Below are 20,724 nucleotides of genomic sequence, written 5' to 3'. Positions count from 1 at the left end.
AATAAAGAATATATGAATAATTCTTGGAAGTCACCATAATTTAGAAAAGACTCCAAGCAACGGTTTTCTATAAATTCATGAACCATATTTACCCGTCACATACTACAGGCTACTGACGGAATTATGGTCGATAAAAACATACATACATACATACATACACATATACACATTTCAAGAGGTCTCTCCCCCATGTAACGGAAGTGACCAGCCAAAGCATGAACCTACTCTTCGCCCAAAACACATTTGCTTTCCATTTTATTTATTGATATAAAAGAAAAACACTGGCAACAATTTAAGACGTGACTCACACAATTATGCTGCTGGTTGCCATGAAACATATTTTACAAAATTCCGACAGGCGTCGCCTTGAAAACATGCGAATGTCGAAAGGCAAGTAAATAATATAAATTCGGTCGAGGCGGAAATGAAAAGCCACATGGCCAGTTGCAACTTTGCATTTTCTCTTTCGTAGTTACTTATATTCACGAGAACCATGTTCAAAACAAATATCATGTCTCAAAACTTGTTTTTGAGAGGCATTTTGAGGAAATATTTTGTCTGCTGATTTACATTCTAAAGCATAGCATACAGCGACATCTTTGGGTGATGACGTCACAATGTATACCAAACCAAGCTATCTCAATTAACAATGTCGTTCTGTAGAGAAACAGTCGATTCATTCGGCGATATTGAGAGTTTTTCATAAACTTTTGAGAGTAGTTTTGACCCCACAAATATATTTGACAGCTAAATTGTGTGGATAGACAATGTCACAAAAATTCCTGGACAGTGGAAGGAGAAGGTGGTGGTTGAGGGGGTGTGGGTAATACGTACCTTAAGTGAGTGATGGAGGGAGGGGGAGGATAGCTGCAGTTGAGGAACCGAAGTTCAGGAGATTTGTACCACCGCCCGGGACCACTCGCGCTCCCTCCAGGGCGAGCGTGAACGTAAATCAAAGAGGGGGGGGGGGTGATGGGGCAACTCATTAAGTGAACCGTCCTAGGCTAATAAAACACCCAGAACTCCTATTGTGAGTTTTAATAGATTAATTAATTCTAAAATCAGACACTAGAATTATGCTACTCGTCATTAAGCAATGTGGGTTAACAGTTAACTGGATTTCACTCATACATCCTATCTATTCCCTGCGCGCTAATACTATCTAAATAACTTATACTAAAACCTCTTAACTTAATGTCTTCTCTGGAGTGTGGAGACGTCTTCAATAGGCGCGGATTCCTCCTGCTGAGTTCAGATAGGCGCGGGTCCGCTTCTGGGATGGGACGCCTTTGTTTGGATCGGGGCGATGGTCGACCTTGTAGCTTGGCGTTTAAGGGCGGGCGTTGAGGTTGGTTTTGCAAGCAACACACTTCACCGACGTGTTCCGGGTCACTTCACCGTCAAGTTCCTATCCAGTTAGGATGCTCCGAAAGGGGGGGAGGGACTGGTACGTAACTAGTCCAATAGCACCAGTGTGGTGTGTTCACTGGAGGCTAACCTCGTCACGACACCATTCAAATCCGTTCCAAAGGATTACAAAGGCGGAGCATGCCGACAGGAGACCTTTTGATCCATATCTAGGTCGGATGAAAAAAAAAAAAAAAAAAAAAAAAAAACTATAGTAATGTAAAAATAACAAATAAAATACATAAATAAATGCATAGGTATAGTTGAATAACAAACAAAAAGGTAAATAGTAAATGATTATAAATTGACATATAACTAATAATAAATGAAAATCAGACAGACAAATTATAACAAAACAAAAACAAATAATATAACAAATTATAATCATTACAGCATCTTACTTAGGTATTTATCTAAATGATTCTTAAAGCTTCGAACTGAACTACATTGCACTACCTGTGCAGGAAGTTTATTCCATTCATTAACTACACGGTTGGCAAAGTTGTTTCTACCTACTTCCAAATTGAATCTATTTCCGGACAGTTTGAGACCATTGTTTCTTGTCTGATTCTCATTCAATGTGAAAATTTTGTCACTTTTGATGTTGTCAATTCCCTTTAAAATCTTAAAGACCTGTATCAAGTCACCTCTGAGTCTACGCTTTTTTAGGGAAAACAGATTCATGTGCTTAAGTCGATTTTCGTATGATTTATTTTTGATATTTGGAATCAGTTTTGTGGCTCGCCGTTGTACTTTTTCCAGTCTGTCAATGTCTTTAATGAGATTCGGTGACCATACGGAAACAGCATATTCCAAATGTGGACGAACTAACGATTTATATAGCTTGTTAATGAGTGATGGACTTTTGAAATCAAAAGATCGCGCAATCAATCCCAGAATCTTATTTGCTTTCTCAGAGGCTGAAATACATTGCTTGGATGATTTGAGGTCGTTACTGATAATTACGCCGAGATCTTTTTCACTATCCACTTTTGTTAACGAATTTCCAAATAACTTGTAATCGTACTTACTGTTATTTTTACCTATGTGCATTACCTTGTATTTACTTGTGTTAAATTTCATTAGCCACTTTTCAGACCATTGCTGTAATTGATCTAAATCTTCTTGAATATCTAATTGGTTTGAGTGATCATTTGCCACTCCGCACAGTTTTGTATCATCAGCAAATTTGGAAACAGTAGATTTTAGTCCATTGTCTATATCATTTATATATACTATGAATAGAAGTGGCCCAAGAACGGAACCCTGAGGAACTCCACTTGCAACATTTTTCCATCCAGAAGTTTTTCCATTTAAAACAACTCTCTGTTTTCGACCTTTCAACCAATTACTAGTCCAACCTAATAGGCTACCACTTATTCCATGCAAAGCTAATTTAGTAAGTAGTCTTTCGTGTGGGACGGTATCAAAAGCTTTTGCAAAGTCTAGATATATTAAATCTATATTGTTTCTTTTGTCATAATTCGAGATAACTGTGTTGTAGAATTCGAGTAAGTTAGTCACGCAAGAACGTTTCCGTCTGAAACCATGCTGGCTATCATTTATCAAACGGTTACTTTCTAAATGATATTCGATATCATCTCTGATGATAGTTTCCATTATTTTTCCTACGATCGAAGTCAAACTTATAGGCCTACAGTTATTTGGTTTCTTTTTGTCACCTTTTTTGAATATGGGAGTAACGTTAGCTAGCTTCCATTCTCTTGGGACATCTCCGGATATGATGGATTTCTTGAAAATAATTTCTAATGGAACAACAATCTCATTTTTCATTTCCTTTAAGATTCTTGGATGCCAACCGTCAGGCCCTGGTGTTTTATTAACTTTGAGTTTGTCTATACACCTTTTAATTTTTTCTTTTGTTATATTTACCGTAGTGAGTAAGTTTACCCCAGACTTTTCACAGGTTTCAGTTTGGAATTCACTTTGAGGTGTTTCGTTTACGAATACCGAGCTAAAATAATTGTTTAAGATATTACACATTCCTTCATTTGAATATTCAAGTTGACCGTCAGCAGATAATAGTGGACCAATGTGATTCCTAACAACCTTTTTATCTCTAATGTAACTATAGAATTCTTTGGGATTCTCTTTGGATTTCTCAGCGATGTTCATTTCGTATTGTCGTTTTCTTTTTCTTATTGTCTTTTTTAAATCTCTCTGTATTGATACATAAGTTTCATAGTCATTAGATGCACCCGAGCACTTATATTTCTTATAAGCCTGTCTCTTTTTAGCAATACTTTTTTCAGTTTCTTTGTCGAGCCACTTTGGGCGAGCCTGATTTGGGGGACGTCTGTCCTTAAAAGGAATGTAAGTTTGAATCATCTTAGTGAGCGTATTTTGAAATATTTCCCACATCTGATCTACAGGCCTTTCGTTTAATTTTGCCTCCCAATCTGTAAGCTGAAGCTCCTGACGTAGTTCTATGAACTGAGCTTTACTGAAATCGGGTATTTTAGAAGCACAAGTATCTATTCTAAAATTGTTTAGGAGTTTGAATCTGACTAAATTGTGATCGCTATTTGCAACAGATTCACCGACTTCTACATCAGTTACCATGCTTTCGCGGCTAGTGATCAATAAATCGAGCAAGTTTCCATATCTTGTGGGCTCTTTTACATGCTGAATTAAGTAATTGTCACCAAGAAAATCAATCAAGCGACTACCTATATGGCCATGTTCAAGGGTCATCCAATCAATGTCAGTAAAATTGAAATCACCCATTATCAATAAATCCCGGTTGCAGAAACTAGACAGTTCTTGAAATAACAGTTTGTCGTCTGCTAATGATAATGTCTTTGGCCTGTTTATTACACCTATATTCATTTTTTGTCCATTTGTTAGGGTTAACTCAACCCACAAACTGTCATATGCATCCTGTTTCACTTTCTCTAAAACACAAGCATGAACATTGTTTTTAACGTACAATAGAACACCCCCACCTTTCTTGTGGTTTCTATCCTGATGAAAGTGTTTAAATCCCGCAATATTAAATTCAGCTTCGAACTCTGTACCATTTAACCATGTCTCAGTTATTCCTATCATATCGAGATTTTCGCTTTTGACATACGCCTGTATTTCTTGAAATTTGTTCCTAATACTACGATCATTAAAGTACATAGTTTTAAGAAACTCGTGATTATTTCTTTTTGACACATTTTGAGTTTCAATATCATGTCTTATATTATCATTTTGTTTTTTTATTTATGCCTTGCTCTATATTATTATCATTTGGTCCTTCATTGACATTCAATGCCTCATTAACATTTCTCCTATCAAAATTAAAATTTCCCCCATCACGGACATCTGGTCGATTACGGTCATCCGATCTATTTTGTACATTTTGTCCCCCTACGTCACCGTGATTCACGCCGGCCTCCCATCGTTCAGTGACATTATGTCCGGCATCCCTTTCTAAAATTATATTTTGTCCTCCAGTGACATTATATCCTACCGTGATATTTTTTCCTCCACTATAATTACATCCCATCGTGATCTTTTGTCTTCCACTGTCATTACATCCTATCTTGATATTTTGGCCTTCATTGACATTCTGTCCGGTATCTCTTCCTAAAATTATATTTTGTCCTTCACTGACATTATATCCTACCGTGATATTTTCTCCTCCATTATCATTACATCCTATCGTGATATTTTGTTCTCCACTATCATTATTTCCCATCGTGATCTTTTGTCCTCCACTGTCATTACATCCCATTGTGACATTTTGTCCTATGACATTACATCCTAATGTGTCATATCGTCCTCTAGCGACATTACATCCTATCATGATATTTTGGCCTTCATTGACATTCTGTCCGGTATCCCTTCCTAAAATTACATTTTGGCCTTCAATGACATTATATCCTACCGTGATATTTTCTCCTCCATTATCATTACATCCTATCGTGATATTTTGTTCTCCACTATCATTACTTCCCATCGTGATCTTTTGTCCTCCACTGTCATTACATCCCATTTTGACATTTTGGCCTATGACATTATATCCTAATGTGACATTTCGTCCTCTAGCGACATTAAATCCTAAAATTATATTTTGTCCTATACTGGTACATTGTTCTACATTAATGCTATACTCTACACTGTTTTCCCAAGTACATTCTATTTCCCCTTCCCTTTGGCCTTCTACCCTAAAAAAGGAGCTAGTTCATTACAAACTCCCACAATGAGGTTTGTAAGAACATCTTTGCCTCTGCGGGTAAGGTGGATCCCATCAGAAGCGTAAAGGTCATGGCGCCTAGAAAAGAGATACCAAGGATCAAGAAAGTGGTATCCCAATTGTGTGCACAACTGCGATATCCTATCATTGATCCCTATGGCTCTACTGTTCCAACACGAACCTGCGTAGATCCTCGGGAGGATCCCACAGACTACGTGACGGCTCCCACGTTCCTTCATCTCCTGAAGGAGGACCTTGTAATTCCGAACAAGCTCCTCTGATCTCACCCTACCTACATCGTTACTTCCCGTATGAACAATCGTAACCGTGTTCTTCCGTCCTTGCTCCCTGATGGACCGTGTACAATCAACGATCCCACGGCCCGGTTGACATACAAGCTTGCAACGTCGCTTAGTCTTTCGCTGCAGGATGTCGTCATAGCCTCGAACCATGGAGTCCCCCACCACCAAGAACTCCTGGTTTTCAGCCACTTCATCCTCCAGTAGAGCAAAACGATTGACTAGAGCCAGCGGTTGCTCCACAGGGCACACGTCTACCGAACGCGGGCTCGACAAACGGGACCCCACGGAGCACCACTCGCTCATGGCAGTGACAGTAGGTGAAGAAGTGGAACGCTCTTTGGGTTGTGGGGAGGGTTCACTCTTCTCACGGAGCGCACTCCTGAGAAGCCGAATTTCCTCCTCACACATCCTGAGACGGACCTCTAGGTTCACGCAACCTTCACAAGCCATTTCGCTCCCCCTTTAGCAATAAAAACGGCAAAGAGAAAATACAAATCAACAACAACAAAATTCAAAGCGGTCTCTAATAAACTAAATACGCGAAGCTTACTCTGCTTACCTTATACTATTTCTCCTACCTTTGGAGTACGGTAACAGAAAACTGTTTTGAAATTAAATAGAACCCTGCACTTTATATTATATCTGTAACTGTATAGCGCTATACGTATACAATTACAAAAACACAACACAATCACTTAACACTATTCGGAGATATAAAATTCACAGGTATTCGCTAGCTGGTGTCTGTGCAGAAAAACGAGGTCTCTAGCTGAGGTCACGAGCGGACTGAGCTGAGGTCACGAGTGGACTGAGCTGAGGTCACGCGATGAGCTGAGGTTCCCACGATGGATGTCGTCCGTACACTACACTTAGAGAAGTTCCGGCGGGGGGACTGTACCCGAATCACTCGTGTAAAGTCTTACAGTGCGTAGTCTGTCACTTTAGGGAGAAGGTCCTCGTGAGCCACATAAGGGAGGATAGGGCGCGATTGAACTTCCGAGAATACGAGCGGCCAGACCTCCCTAGTTGGACCCAATGGAAAGACTGCCCTGTGACCAGCGGCATGTCAGGTCAAAATGCCCGTCAACCAGCATCCAACGTTGCCGATATTTCTACGTCTCCGTCACTAGTTTTGAAGGGAACTACGAACAATGTTTATGTGGAAGATGACACAGTTCCAATTGTTCCTTGAGGGTAGACACTATTCACGAGCGTGTAAGATACGATCCTAACTATTCTAATTTAAACTAGCCTAGACAATTATGTGACAAGCGCGCAGGGGGGGGGTAAAGACCGTTATACCTAAATCGTATTGGTAACACTTGAATGAAAAAATCTCAGTCTAATCAGAGTAGCAACTTACAAATGCAATAAGAAGCAGTAAACTTAAGAAATTGTGGAATCCCACACTTAATATTAGACATTCGTGATTTGCACATAGGCCTACTGAAACACTTGAATCTAAAGGGAGGGGGGAGGTTTTCCGTAAGTATTTAGAAGTCTCTCTCAACTTCGTTAAGGCACTGTAATTGATTGCCAAATTGGCACAACAGTTAATGAGGATAAGGAGAAGGAAAAATATCAAGAAGTAGTTTCTAAAAGCCTTAAGAGTTCTAGTAATTCCAAGGAGAGTAGGGAATTGCTGTCCGAAAAGGATTGAAAGGATACGAAAGACTATGGAACCCGCGTCGGCTGGGCCCATGAGCGAAAGCATTTGGTAGCTGGGGTTTGAAAGCAGACGAAAAAAGAAAATGGGAAGGGAAGATAGCGAGCCGTGTGTCACAATCCAAAAATTGTGACAGACAATAGAGTTATGGTTTATCATTTGAAACCGAAAAATCTCCCAGAAGAAGTTTTCATATTGGTGCATATCTGTGTCCATGTTAGTTCTGCAGTGATGTCTGGGCACCCCAAAAGTAAGGTGTCATATACGTGACGCATTCAATATTTTTCCAGTGTGTTCCTGGACAATCCTGCATCACGTTCACACTACACCTCCTAAATGTCACAAGCTTTGTAAACAATGTTTACAACGTGATACTGTATAGATATTTTTTTCATCTTGGCCCTAGTGTGCCAGTAGAAAGGTTAATTGTCGTTATTTGTTACTACTGATTAAAACTAATAATTCTTTACACAAATTAGATACATTGTTCTAGATTGTATAGACACTATAAAAACGAAAGCTTCACTAGAAATATCGTTAAGAACTTGCCTATCTGTTCTAACAAATGACAAATGTTTTTGTTTTTTCTCTCTATCTGCACGCCTACTATTCTGTCTTGTTTTATTTTACTTTCCCTTTTTTATATTTATTCTATGTAATTTCTTTGTCATTCGCTTAATATTTCTCCTAGTATTATTTTTCTAAGTTATTCTATCCGATGAATATAATCTAAATTTCCAGATATAATATTTCTCATCATTGGGTCAGTGCAGTGCAAAAATACTTTCATGACTTTCCAACCCCTCTCCTCAACGACGGATATCAGTTGCGGTAGATCAGTGTCGCTTATAGATATATGCTAGCACTTGATCAATATGCTCGAGCTGATTATACTGACTTCAGAGCTCATTCACAACCACAGCCATTACAACATCTCAAACAAATTTCACAAGCACTTCTCACCATACGTAAGGTGGCGTGTCCCCAGACAGGCCATGGTGTTAACACCAGAGCTACAAGACATCTTTTGCATAATGCTTTAAAAAAGACATTTAGTATTATAGTAAGATAATCGAACCTCACCATTTAACTCCCCGTGTATGTTCTGTACGATCATCATAAGCTTTCTTCGCCTGCCTTTCTATAGTTCTATATGTTAGAAATATATTATTATAATTCACCTCTTTTCTCCTATTCTTTTCTTCTCAATTGTGTATTTTCCCCAGTCATTTTTTCATTTTCATAATTCCTATATCTGATAATAAATAGCCTCGGCACTCGATACGATCACTATTCATCAAACACAATGGCGATGTATGAAGAATAAACAGAATCTCTGACGTCACTGCAAAGCAGATGGCGCCACGGGTAGGTTTTATGAGAATGGCTGAAGCAGACGAACTTTTTTGAAGTAGACAACGCAATTCAAAATTGCAATAAATAAAAAACGAAAAAGCGTTTGTGTAATTTATTTAGCTATCATTGGCTTTGAAATATATTCAAACAAAATTAGACATATTTGATTTTCAAAGTGGTTACATTCCTTTATTCATTTTTCATTTGTTTATTATCTTATCAGACATCTTGGATGTTATCTCGTCTGTTTTTACAGTAAGAGGTCAATAGCACTGCAACTTTAATGATAAATGAATACATTATAAAGAATCTTAACTAAAAATTTTCTCGTATTTCTTACATTTTTGTAATCATAATGTTTTGATAATACTGAAAATACAGGTAATACATTTTTGGTAATATAGATATTTTCTTCTGTCGAAATGCGTGTTCGGCTGGTTGACAGCCTTTTTCGCCTCGAATTTAAGACAAATAGTAAACTTATAAAAGTTTACTCTATAGTGGACTGTAAAAATTTTGTGTGATAAAACAGATTACAGTGACACTCGTCAAACATATTATTCTGGCTATATCAGGTAAATTGATTCCACCTCACATTTCAGTTATTTTCACTAACTTCCACGTGCATATAACAGAACTGATATATGCATCACATTTTTATCATAGTAACGATAATAGTAATAATAATAATGATAATAATAATAATAATAATAATTATTATTATTATTATTATTATTATTATTATTATTATTATTATTATTATTATTATTATTATTATTATTATTATTATTATTATTATTATTATTATTATTATTATTATTATTATTATTATTATTATTATTATCATCATCATCATCATGAAACCTCAGGAGCTAAAAATACTACTGAAATTACGTAGTGAAGATGGCTGGAATGTATCCACAGTCTCCGGCGACTGGGACTGGGAGGAAGGGCAGCGTCTCCATGTTTTCCTTCGTAGTAACACTCCCGTCAGAGGCCACTTGGTATGGGAACCTGTCGGGGAGAGACAGTCACACTTCAGTATTGGCACCTGAACGAGTGCCACGGGTCAGAATGGTATTCCGTGGCGTCGTATCACACAGAGGCTTTCTCGTTTCGACTCTTTTGTTAAGAGAGTCGACTGTAACATTTTTATTTTTATTTATTTTTATATGTATTTTATTCATTCTTTGATTTATTCAATCATCTATTTATTCGTTTATTTATTAACTTATTCATTTATCAATATGTATATATATATATATATATATATATATATATATATAAATTTATTTACTTATTTATCTACTTATTCATCTGTCTACTTATTTATTCATTCGTTTGTTTATTCATTCATTTATATATATATATATATATATATATATATATATGTATATATATTATATATATACATACAGTATATATATATATATATATGTCTATATATATGTATATATATTTACATATATATATATATATATATATATATATATATATATACACACACACACAATCATTTTTTCATTTTCATCGTCGCACAGCGTCATGACGTCAAATTGTAAGCTTATTTTTTCACAATATTGGTCCAGTGGGCAAAATCAGTGTTATTACAAAATTACAGTAATAATAATGATAAGCAGAGGAGAAAACTAGGGTCGCAAAATGTATATTTTAAGGAAAGTAACACAAAATAAACTAATAGAATGAATAGAAACGAATAAGTAAATACATAAATCCATATGATATAAGTTTCTTACTTGAGGAACCTGCAGTGGTCGTGAGTCGACGCCTCACCCTCGGCGAAGTTAACCAGCGCGTCGTCCGCTAACTGATTGATCCTCCGAGCGCAGGCAGCAGAAGACGGGTCGGCCAGGAGTGGATCGTTCTCGGACTTGCCGGTCGTGTGCTCCATCCACAGGGAGCGGCGGAATGCGGCCACACTGCCGTCGGTGACTACCTCATTCTTGCCTCGCTCCTGTAGGAGGGGTAGACGAAGTTACAGGAAATCTCTGTAGGGAAGATCCTGCAAAGGTTTTTCATTTGGTGTTTTCAGTATCGCTGCGCTTCGAGTCGTTACTTCAACTCTCGTGGGCGGGGAGTTGGGTGTGTGTGTACGTGTAAGGTCACAGCATTACCCATAGATCGGTCATACGAGCTCTGGGCTCTCTTCCGGGAGGGAAATAGCTGTCGATCACGAGCCCAGCACGTGATACACACACATACAGGCTAGGTATGATAAATTGGAGACTAGGAGACGGGACCCCACGAGCATTGCTATTTTCCTGCATACTACTCTTATGTAAATACACACACACACACACGTGTAGGTCCTGGAAAAGGATCAGCGCACTTGGAGGGGATGAAATCGTGGGTCTTGTAAGTGAAAGAAAGTATGCATGTGAAAGTCTTGGAAAAAGAAAAGAGTACCTACTGGGAATTAAACCACATCTCCTGAAGAAGAGAGTACCTACTGGTAAAGAAACCACACCTCCTGGAGAAGAGAGTACCTACCTGGGAAAGTAACCACAGCTCCTACAGAAGGGAAAGAGTACCTACTGGGAAAGAAATCACAGCTCTTGTAGAAGGAAGAGAGAGAGCACCTACTGGGAAGGAAGCCACAGCTCCTGTAGAAGGGAGAGAATACCTACTTTGAAAGAATCCACAGCCCCTGTAGAAGAAAGAGAGTACCTACTGGAAAAGAAAGCACAGCTCCTGCAGAAGGAAAAGAGTACCTGTAAGGCCATGATAGCGAGTTCGGTGTCTCGCCCTCCGTTCAAAGACCTTTCGTTCAAGTTCGGTGACCCAAGAACGAGGACAGCGTCGTCGGCGATAAGGAGCTTGGAGTGGACGTAGATCAGGAAGCGGCTGAGGTCCCGCCAGCGCGACTCCTCGGAGCCTTCCGAAGGGCGCGGCAGGTCCCGGGAGACGCGACCCTTCAACTCCATCTGAGGGAGAGGCGAATGAAGAGGATGCTGTTTACTTCGTGTACACGAAAATAAAAAAGTCCATAGACTATCCAAGTTATCTCATTGTCAATAACCAGCGCTTCTATCCTTGGGGGAAATATCGCGCCAGATAAATGGAAGTCATATACTGTATGTACTAAAATAAACATTCAGGGGTAGTAGAAAAAGGGGATGGTACTAAACAACAATGTGTGACTCTGGTCCACAGGGGTGTCATTAAAGCCCCCTAAACTGCCTGCGTGCTGGATCTCGTTTCTTCCAAGTCGCAGATTCGAATCCCGCACTCCTTTTCGATTCCCAGCAGCGACACTTATTATCTGCCTCAATTCCAAAAGCGCATGATAGAGCAAAGGTGACGGCTACTCAGCGCTTCCTGACGTGTGCTCCGTTCTCCTCGTACCTTGGCCAAGCAGAGAGGGATGAGGTAATCGCCGGGGGACTCCGTCGAGCCGACCTCCTTCAGGGCGTCGGCGATGTGGCGAAACATGGCCTGCAGCGGAACAAGGATCACTTTACAGGTTCAGGCACTCAAGTCACACATTTATGAATATCCATATATGACTCTCTCTCTCTCTCTCTCTCTCTCTCTCTCTCTATATATATATATATATATATATATATATATATATATATATATACACATGTATATACATATATATATATATACACACACATATATATATATACATATATACACATGTATATACATATATATATATACATATATACAAATGTATATACATATATATGTATATATATATATATATGTATATATATATATATATATATATATTTATATATATTTATATATGCTAATAAGAATACGGGTACGTGTGTTCACTTATGCAAAGTTGACCAATTGGAAAAAGAAACTAACGAAGCAGAGCGCTTTCGTATATTACATCTTCAGTGCAACAAGTACATAGTAATAGAAATGCATAGATAATATATACATGAAACAAAGGAACAAGGAGAGTTTGAATAAGGGTAGCGGCCAATTACCCCCTGGAGGGCGGAAGGTCATTGTCAATTAACTTATGATGGTGGGGCGACATCAGGTCACAGTCGCCAGGGTCACATAGTGCTGGGTTACATTTTACCTGATATTATCTTACTAATTTCTTGACAAATAAGATTATCAAGCTTGTATAAGCCCTTGTGTAGGTTAGTATTTTGATTACTGATGGTATGAATCAAACTACAATCTATTAAATTTCTCGCTATTATGTTGTTGGTATAATAGATTGGCTGGGCATTACCCCAATCAACTGGATGATTATTTAATTCAATATGCTTGAATATACCACTAGAATTATTGCCATCCCTAACATTTTTCTTGTGTTGTTCAATTCTAATGTTTAAGGGTTTGGCAGTTTGACCTATGTAAAATTGATTACACATTTTGCAAGGAATTTTTATAAATGCATCCTTTTTTAATTTCAATACTATTGTTGATGAGTTTATGTTTTACTGAACTATCATGTTTAAAAACTACCTTTACGTTAAATCTTTTTAATAATTCTGTGATACTTAACAAATTTTCTTGAAATGGTAAAATTAAAACATTATGATAATTGAAAGGTGATTTAGGCTGAGGAGTTAAAAATTATTTCCTTGCAAAATTGTAAGCAATATCAAGGAATTGCTTAGGGTATTTTAATTCTAGCCCAATGTTAAAAATATTTCTGATTTCTTCATCAATAGATTCAGGACTACAAATACGAAAAGCTCTTAAAAACATAGAAGCAAAGACTGTACGTTTGATATTATTTGGATGAGAATAATAATAATGGATATATGAACTTACATTGGTTGGTTTACGATATACTTTAAATTTAAGGCTATTGTCATGACGTAGGATAGTGTAATCTAAGAAAGGTAAGGTACAATTTTTCTCAATTTCTAAAGTAAATTTAATAGAATCAACAAGGGTCGCCGATTTAATGAAGCGGCCTTGCTGTGGATGTGCTGTGTCTTGCGACACTGCTTCTGACCCAGGGCAGTGGACAAGGTGCAGGGATGACCCGTCATTGAGGAGGTGCTCAGATAAGAGGGAGGGTGGAGGGGTGTGGAGTGTATTCAAGGATGGAATGGGTGGGAATGATTTTATGCCTTTTTCTTTTTGGCTACCTCCCTTGTAAGGCAGAAAAGCCTTGGTATATGTATGTATGTATGTATGTATGTATGTATGTATGTATGTATGTATGTATGTATGTATGTATGTATGTATGTATGTATGTATTATCATTGTCATTGTTATAATTATTATTATTATTATTATCATTATTATCATTATCATCATTATTATTATTATTATTATTATTATTATTATTATTATTATTATTATTATTATTATTATTATTATTATTATTATTATTATTATTATTATTATTATTATTATTATTATTATTATTATTATTATTATTACTATTATTATTATTATCATTATTATTATTATCATTATCATTATTATTATAATTATTATTATTATTATTATTATTATTATTATTATTATTATTATTATTATTATTATTATTATTATTAGTAGTAGTAGTAGTAGTAGTAGTAGTAGTAGTAGTAGTAGTAGTAGTAGTAGTAGTAGTATTTCCATAATTTTTTTCCTTTTAGTATTTTTTCATTAGTCTCCTATTACATACATATGTTAGTATTTCAAACATCATAACAAACTGCAGAAATCTTTTCCACTTACCTGGAAAGTCAGGAACTGCCACCTGAGGATGGCGACCATACTGCAGAGGATGATCTTGTTGTCCGTCTTGCCTTCGGGGCACATGGGCACCACCACGTAGGCCCGGAAGGACTCCCCAGCACGGATCTTCGAAGCCTGGCGGGAAGAAAATGTCGAGAATATACATCAGTTGTATGGGCGGGTAAGTCAGACGACATTTCATCGCCAACGTGCAGCCTTTACATATTCACTCATACAGACTCACATGATCAAGGCCTGGAATGTAATATTTTTCTTAGTGTGTGTAGAGAGAGAGAGAGCTTCCAAGCGCGCATCCCGAGTGCTGCCCCGACTATCTAGTGCAGTGTTCTTGATATCTCAGATAATTTTCTCGTACCCCCATTCAATACAAATACAATGCAAACATATGAAAAGGATTAGCGATACAAACCTTGCTTGGCTTTCTCATTGTAAATATACAGTACCACTGCACTGGCTATCATGTCTCGTACCCCCCCCCCGGGGTTCAAGGTTTCTTACCCTTTGGGGTATAGGTACCCGAGGTTAAGAACCACTGATATACTGTACTGGGTTACGGGATTAGTATAGTAAAGTATAATTAGTATAGTATAGTATAGTATAGTATAGTATAGTATAGTATAGTATAGTATAGTATAGTATAGTATAGTACATTATAGTATAGTATAGTATAATATAGCATAGTATTAGTATAGTATAGTATATTATAGTATAGTATAGTGTAGTATAGTGTAGTATAGTATAGTATAGTATAGTATAGTATAGTATAGTATATTATAGTAGAGCATAGCATAGTATAGTATAGTACAGTATGGTATAGTGTAGGATAGTATAACATAATAATTATGCTTGAAGGCAGTACTTACAATTTTCTCTGCGATCTCCATCGGCACAACGTTGGTGGCCACGTCCTCCTTGGAGCTCCAGAAGTGAGACGCTCCGACAAAGTACTGGCTCTCGATGTAAAGAAAGCGCTCCGCTTTCCTGATGACGTGGACCAAAGCGTGCTGAATGCTCTGGTCCAGCAGATGACCATGTGACGAAGTCAGAAAGGTCTTCCTCTCCGACGAGAAGACGGCAGAATCGTTGTCTATGGACCGCAGGACTTGAACCTTCCAAGCGACTTCGGCCTCCTCGTCGTCTTCACCAAAGTCGAAGTCGTTCTCGTCGACTTGGTCCATAAGGGAGGCTTTCTCGCGCACCTGCATCCTCCACCTTTCCTTGAAGTTCCTCAGGATATCGCGAGAGGCGAGACCTCTGATCATGCAATGGACATCATGCCAAGGTTGTCGAGGACCTAACCTGGAGGAGACATCAAAGAACTCATTTCGGAAGTCTTCTCGATGGGATGTGTTCAGGGTGTTGAAGAGCTCATGGTCAGGGGTGTCCCACCTGCCGTCTGTAAGATCGAGCCCTCCCAAGAAAGCCACGAGGGAGGACTTCCCGGGTTTCTCTGGATCGGGGTTGTCGGCGACGATCGCCTTCTGGTGGTGGCTGAAGAGGGTTTCCTTTGCCCGTTCCTTGATGGGGTACATGGTGCTGTTGCGCCTCACCAGTGCCACGTGGACTTTAGACCCCTCGAAGAACTTCTCCGTGTCCTCGTCGTGGGTACCGATCAGACCTGCACACAGGCCCGCCGAGAATTTCTCGTTCCAGATCAATATAGCGACGTGGACACCTTCTTCAGCTCGTTTCTTTAGAATTTCGCCAATCTTCATGGAGTCTCTTCGCCTGTTGAGTCTAATGGAGGAGTAAAAGCTCCAACCAGTTATGTAAATGAACTGTTTTGCCTTCAGCAGGACTTGTTCGATGTCTTCCCAAGCGGATGGACTTGAGTTGTCCTGGGAAGAATGGAGGTCCATTGACTCAGGTGTGTGGTGTGCATCTTGGTAGAAAACAACGCTTCCCCCTCTCCGCTCTGGAAAGTAGCACCTGGGCACTTCGGTTGTCGTCAGCGTTTCATGCCAAGGCGTAAAGGACAAATGGAGGTGAAGCAGTCCTTGAGAGTCTTCGAGTTCATAGACGTCGTCCTTGTTCTCGTTAGCCACGACCGACTCGATAGGAACCTTGACGAAGCCAATAAGTTCAGAGTCGAAGTAGTCTTTGTCCCAGACTTTGATGTGGAGATAAGAGGCGTTATGACAAAGGGACAGACGGGTGTTTTCTTCCCATACAGGGTCCATGGTGTTCACTTGGACGGAGGACCTGAAGATGACGGTCGTGTCCAGTAGAACGGTGACATAAGAATCAGACCAATCACCTCGAGCGATGTTAAACAGTAAGTTATCCTTGTCCTTGATCCTGCTTCCTCCCATAAGGTTCATGTCTAAGGTCCCGTGAACAAACATTGTGTGCTTGTTGTATTTAACCACGAATTAAGAAATGTGTGTTTGAAGTCAAAAGGAGCTTGGATGTTCAGTCTTGGAGCGAACGATGACTCAAACGTTCCTGAAACGAAGACTTAACTGGTGAAAAGTGCCGATGGTGTGATTCGAACTGAAAAAACACCAACGGACACAGAAGAGTATCCATGACAAGTACATCAAACATTATGCTTCTCCTCTGGATACCTTTCGTGTAAGGCTGGGTCCACACTAAGCCTCGTGCAGCGCTGCATGAGGCACTTGGCAGTGTTGAGTGCAGCGCCGAGTGTCCACAGTGTCTATCAGCACTGTCACACTGACAGTGTGACAGTGCTGATAGACACTGTGGACACTCGGTGCTGCACTCAACACTGCCAAGTGCCTCATGCAGCGCTGCACGAGGCTTAGTGTGCACCCGGATTAAAACCTTCTGAAGTCGTGCAACAATGGTCGCAATGTTCTTCGCATATATTCTGTTCATATATACATACATAAATACATACATACATATATACATGTACTACATATATACTTATCATAAATGTATTTACAAATACATACTAAAAATATCCCATACCTTCATCCTCTTTGTTGGCACTTTCCTATTTATCCCGATTATCGTCAGGTGATTTTATCAAAATATGTCATATCTCATCGGTAATAAAGGGAATATGCCTCTCCGATTGATTTATAGTTGTATTCGTAATCTGAGATTGGAAAATTTCCGACATTCAGAAGAAAAAGTTCCTAAATCTAGAAAATACCGGGTAGCAGATGCGTTTTATAAAGCTTTAGTGAAAATTCTGAATACGCTTTCAGAATTCTATATCCCCAGCAGAGGAAACTATGGTATATAAGAAAATACTTAGTAGAATTAACATCTTTGCTAATTAAGTGGCTGTGCTACAGAGGCGTCCATAGGAATTTTTGTAGGGGTGGAGAGCAAAATTGAATATACTATAGATATATGGTTAATGGTATAGGGATAATATAAAGATGCGCACTTCAAATTGGCCGTATAGGCATATATTTACATTATCTACATGAGTTACATTTCGACTTTGATCACGTTCACAATGTATGTGCATAGTAAACTAATCAGAGCGGTCAAGGAAAACAATATTCTTTCACCTCTGAAAAAAGTGACTTTAATGGCCGTGTAATTCACTATTAAGTATAGTATCAGCATGTACTTGAATTGCAGACTCGTAGGCGAAAATCATTCATACAGTAATATTCTATAACTTAGAAATTTAGCGAAATTATACGTGACGACTAGCAAAGTTTCAAGCGCAACTTGGATTTATAGGAGGGCAACTGCCCCCACCCTTGCCCCCTTCCCCTCCTCCGGACGCCCATGAACAGCCAAAATAAATATTCAAATACCATCCATCACGGAAGGCCTACACGAAGGTAGTATGACCAAAATATACTATGTAGAGGTGAGAAAACAAGTTCCTGGGTACTTTCTGGAGTGCAGTCTGGGCACACGGTCTGGTACATGGCAAAGTATCGTGTAACATATGAGTGTGTTATTAGGGCAAGGTGACGTAGGGAGACAGTGATGCGCAGTTTCGTTGTATACTTTATTCTAATGCAGATACGTGTGTCAGAGGGAGACGTGGCGTGGTCCCCAAGTGGAGGACTGAGCGCGAAGGCCTAGTGACGCGTAACAAGTTGAGTACAGTGAAGAACTGACTAACTGACTGGCCTGCCCGCTCGGAGCAGGAAGTATATATACAGGGGACTGACCAGACGCCATGACCAGACGCGACCTAATTGGGGTGACCCTTTCTGGCCTTTCCGACCATTGAGTCAGAGTCAACTACCACACAACTCTACAATGCATAAATTTGCACTTTACGCACAAGGATGCTTATGGGGTATATGTACACAACAGTCGTATTGTTAACTCTTTAAGCAAAGACAGTATGTATGTATATATATATATATATATATATATATATATATATATATATATATATATATATATATATATATATATTCTACCAATATTGGCACTGGCGGACATTATCCAATTACATGCAAAATAAATAAATAAATAAATAAACAAAATATCGGAAAACCGTTGTAGTATGTTGTCAGGCATAAACAAACAGATGGTAATTTTTTTCTTCTGTTATTAAGGTTGGCACTGGAGGAGCTATTTCAATTATATGTAAACTTCTTTTAGCCTTTTCAATACCAGTCAAATTCTCGCAGGCAGCATCAGCTGCCTGATGTACGATGATGCATCACAATGCTCGCATTATAAAATGTAAAGTTTCAGCTGCATTACTTGTTCTCTTTCACTTTGAATATTAATAACCACAGGAAATATAATCAGGCTAGTTCACAGAATGTGGGGGGTCACTCAGCTACAATTACAAAATGAATATAATCAAGACGCCGGCACCAGCATCGCCATATACCCACTCGCGCCTCGTGACGCCTACGGAGGCGTCATTGTATGGAATTGTATGGAAGGGGATACAAAGACGCGAAAACTGTCGTATTGTTAAGTCGTCAGGTAAGAACAAACGAATAATAATGCTCTTTGATTACTTCTGTGAACAATACTGTCACTGGCATAAAAGTTCTTTTTTTTTTCTATAATCAAATTTGAATGAAAACCTCCATTTTGATAACAATATGTGTTAACAAAATGTCGACACACTGTTTCGTACATACCTTGGAGGGCTCTCCCTGTGGAGACTATCCACTCGTAGTATCTAACAGACTAACGGACGTGGATATAGACGCACCTGAAAGCTTGACTTTGGGAAGCTGATTATGGGGGACTCCCCAAGATATTGGACTGTCACTAATGCTGTCAACCGTTTCGTTATACTTCACTCATCTACGTGCACTGTATATATGAGACCAAGGTCCATGGGTGAGACATAAGTCAATCGAAAATGTATGATCTAGTGTAGCATTGACGATTTAAGGAGAAAAAGAAAATAAACAATATTCTATTGAAATTAAGTAATAATGATGGTTAATGACATGTCAGCAATGTGTACAGAATAATGCATAACACAATAACAACATTAATAATGATAATAATAATAATGATAATAATAATGATAATAATAATAACAACAACAACAACAACAACAATAATAATAATAATAATAATAATAATAATAATAATAATAATAATAATAATAATAATAATAATAATAATAATAATAATAATAATAATAATAATAATAATAATAATAACGACAATAATAATAATAATAATAATAATAATAATAATAATAATAATAATAATAATAATAATAATAATAATAATAATAATAATAATAATAATAATAATAATAATAATAATAATAATAATAATAATAATAATAATAATAATAATAATAATAATAATAAATAAATAAACACATACATACATACATACATACATACATACATACATACATACATACATACATACACACATACATACATACATACATGCATATGTGCATACATATACCAACGGTTTTCCCCCTTACAAGGGAGGTAGCCGAAATCAAAGGAATAAAACCACTCCCACTCATTTTATTCCCACATACTCCACTCCCATTCACCACCCCTCCCTCTCTCTTTTCTTGGCTCCTCCTGGATGACGGGTCATCCCTGTATCTCGCCCACTGCCCTGGGTCAGAACCAATTAACAAAACACAGCACATCCACAGTAAAGCCGCTTCATTCAATCGGCGAACCCCCCCCTCTCCA

General features: G+C 38.2%; 1 protein-coding gene across 1 annotated transcript; it reads right to left on the bottom strand.

The window, feature by feature from the left end:
• Positions 1–9,032: 9,032 nt before the first annotated feature.
• On the bottom strand, positions 9,033–19,808 carry LOC143029220 (uncharacterized). Its single transcript, XM_076191817.1, has 7 exons — positions 19,684–19,808; positions 15,496–17,077; positions 14,612–14,746; positions 12,302–12,391; positions 11,668–11,880; positions 10,693–10,910; positions 9,033–9,949 (listed from the first exon to the last, which is right to left on the bottom strand). Exons 2-7 carry the CDS (start codon positions 16,975–16,977, stop codon positions 9,826–9,828), a joined length of 2,262 nt encoding a protein of 753 aa, XP_076047932.1. The 5' UTR covers positions 16,978–17,077; positions 19,684–19,808; the 3' UTR covers positions 9,033–9,825.
• Between the last annotated feature and the right edge of the window lie 916 nt (positions 19,809–20,724).

This window comes from Oratosquilla oratoria, chromosome 10, assembly GCF_046742065.1.
Source record: "Oratosquilla oratoria isolate Oo_2021 chromosome 10, ASM4674206v1, whole genome shotgun sequence".
Lineage (NCBI taxonomy): Eukaryota > Metazoa > Arthropoda > Malacostraca > Stomatopoda > Squillidae > Oratosquilla > Oratosquilla oratoria.
Note: the sequence above shows the minus strand (reverse complement) of the source record. Positions and strands in the feature narration are given on the sequence as shown.

Bases quoted from the DNA above. Each gene is read 5' to 3' on its own strand.
- LOC143029220 (XM_076191817.1), bottom strand. From the start codon at position 16,977: ATGTTTGTTCACGGGACCTTAGACATGAACCTTATGGGAGGAAGCAGG. The intron at 14,747-15,495 runs GTAAGTACTGCC...TCTTCCCGCCAG, and splicing joins TGGAGATCGCAGAGAAAATT to GCTTCGAAGATCCGTGCTGG. The intron at 12,392-14,611 runs GTAAGTGGAAAA...GTTCCGCTGCAG, and splicing joins GGCAGTTCCTGACTTTCCAG to GCCATGTTTCGCCACATCGC.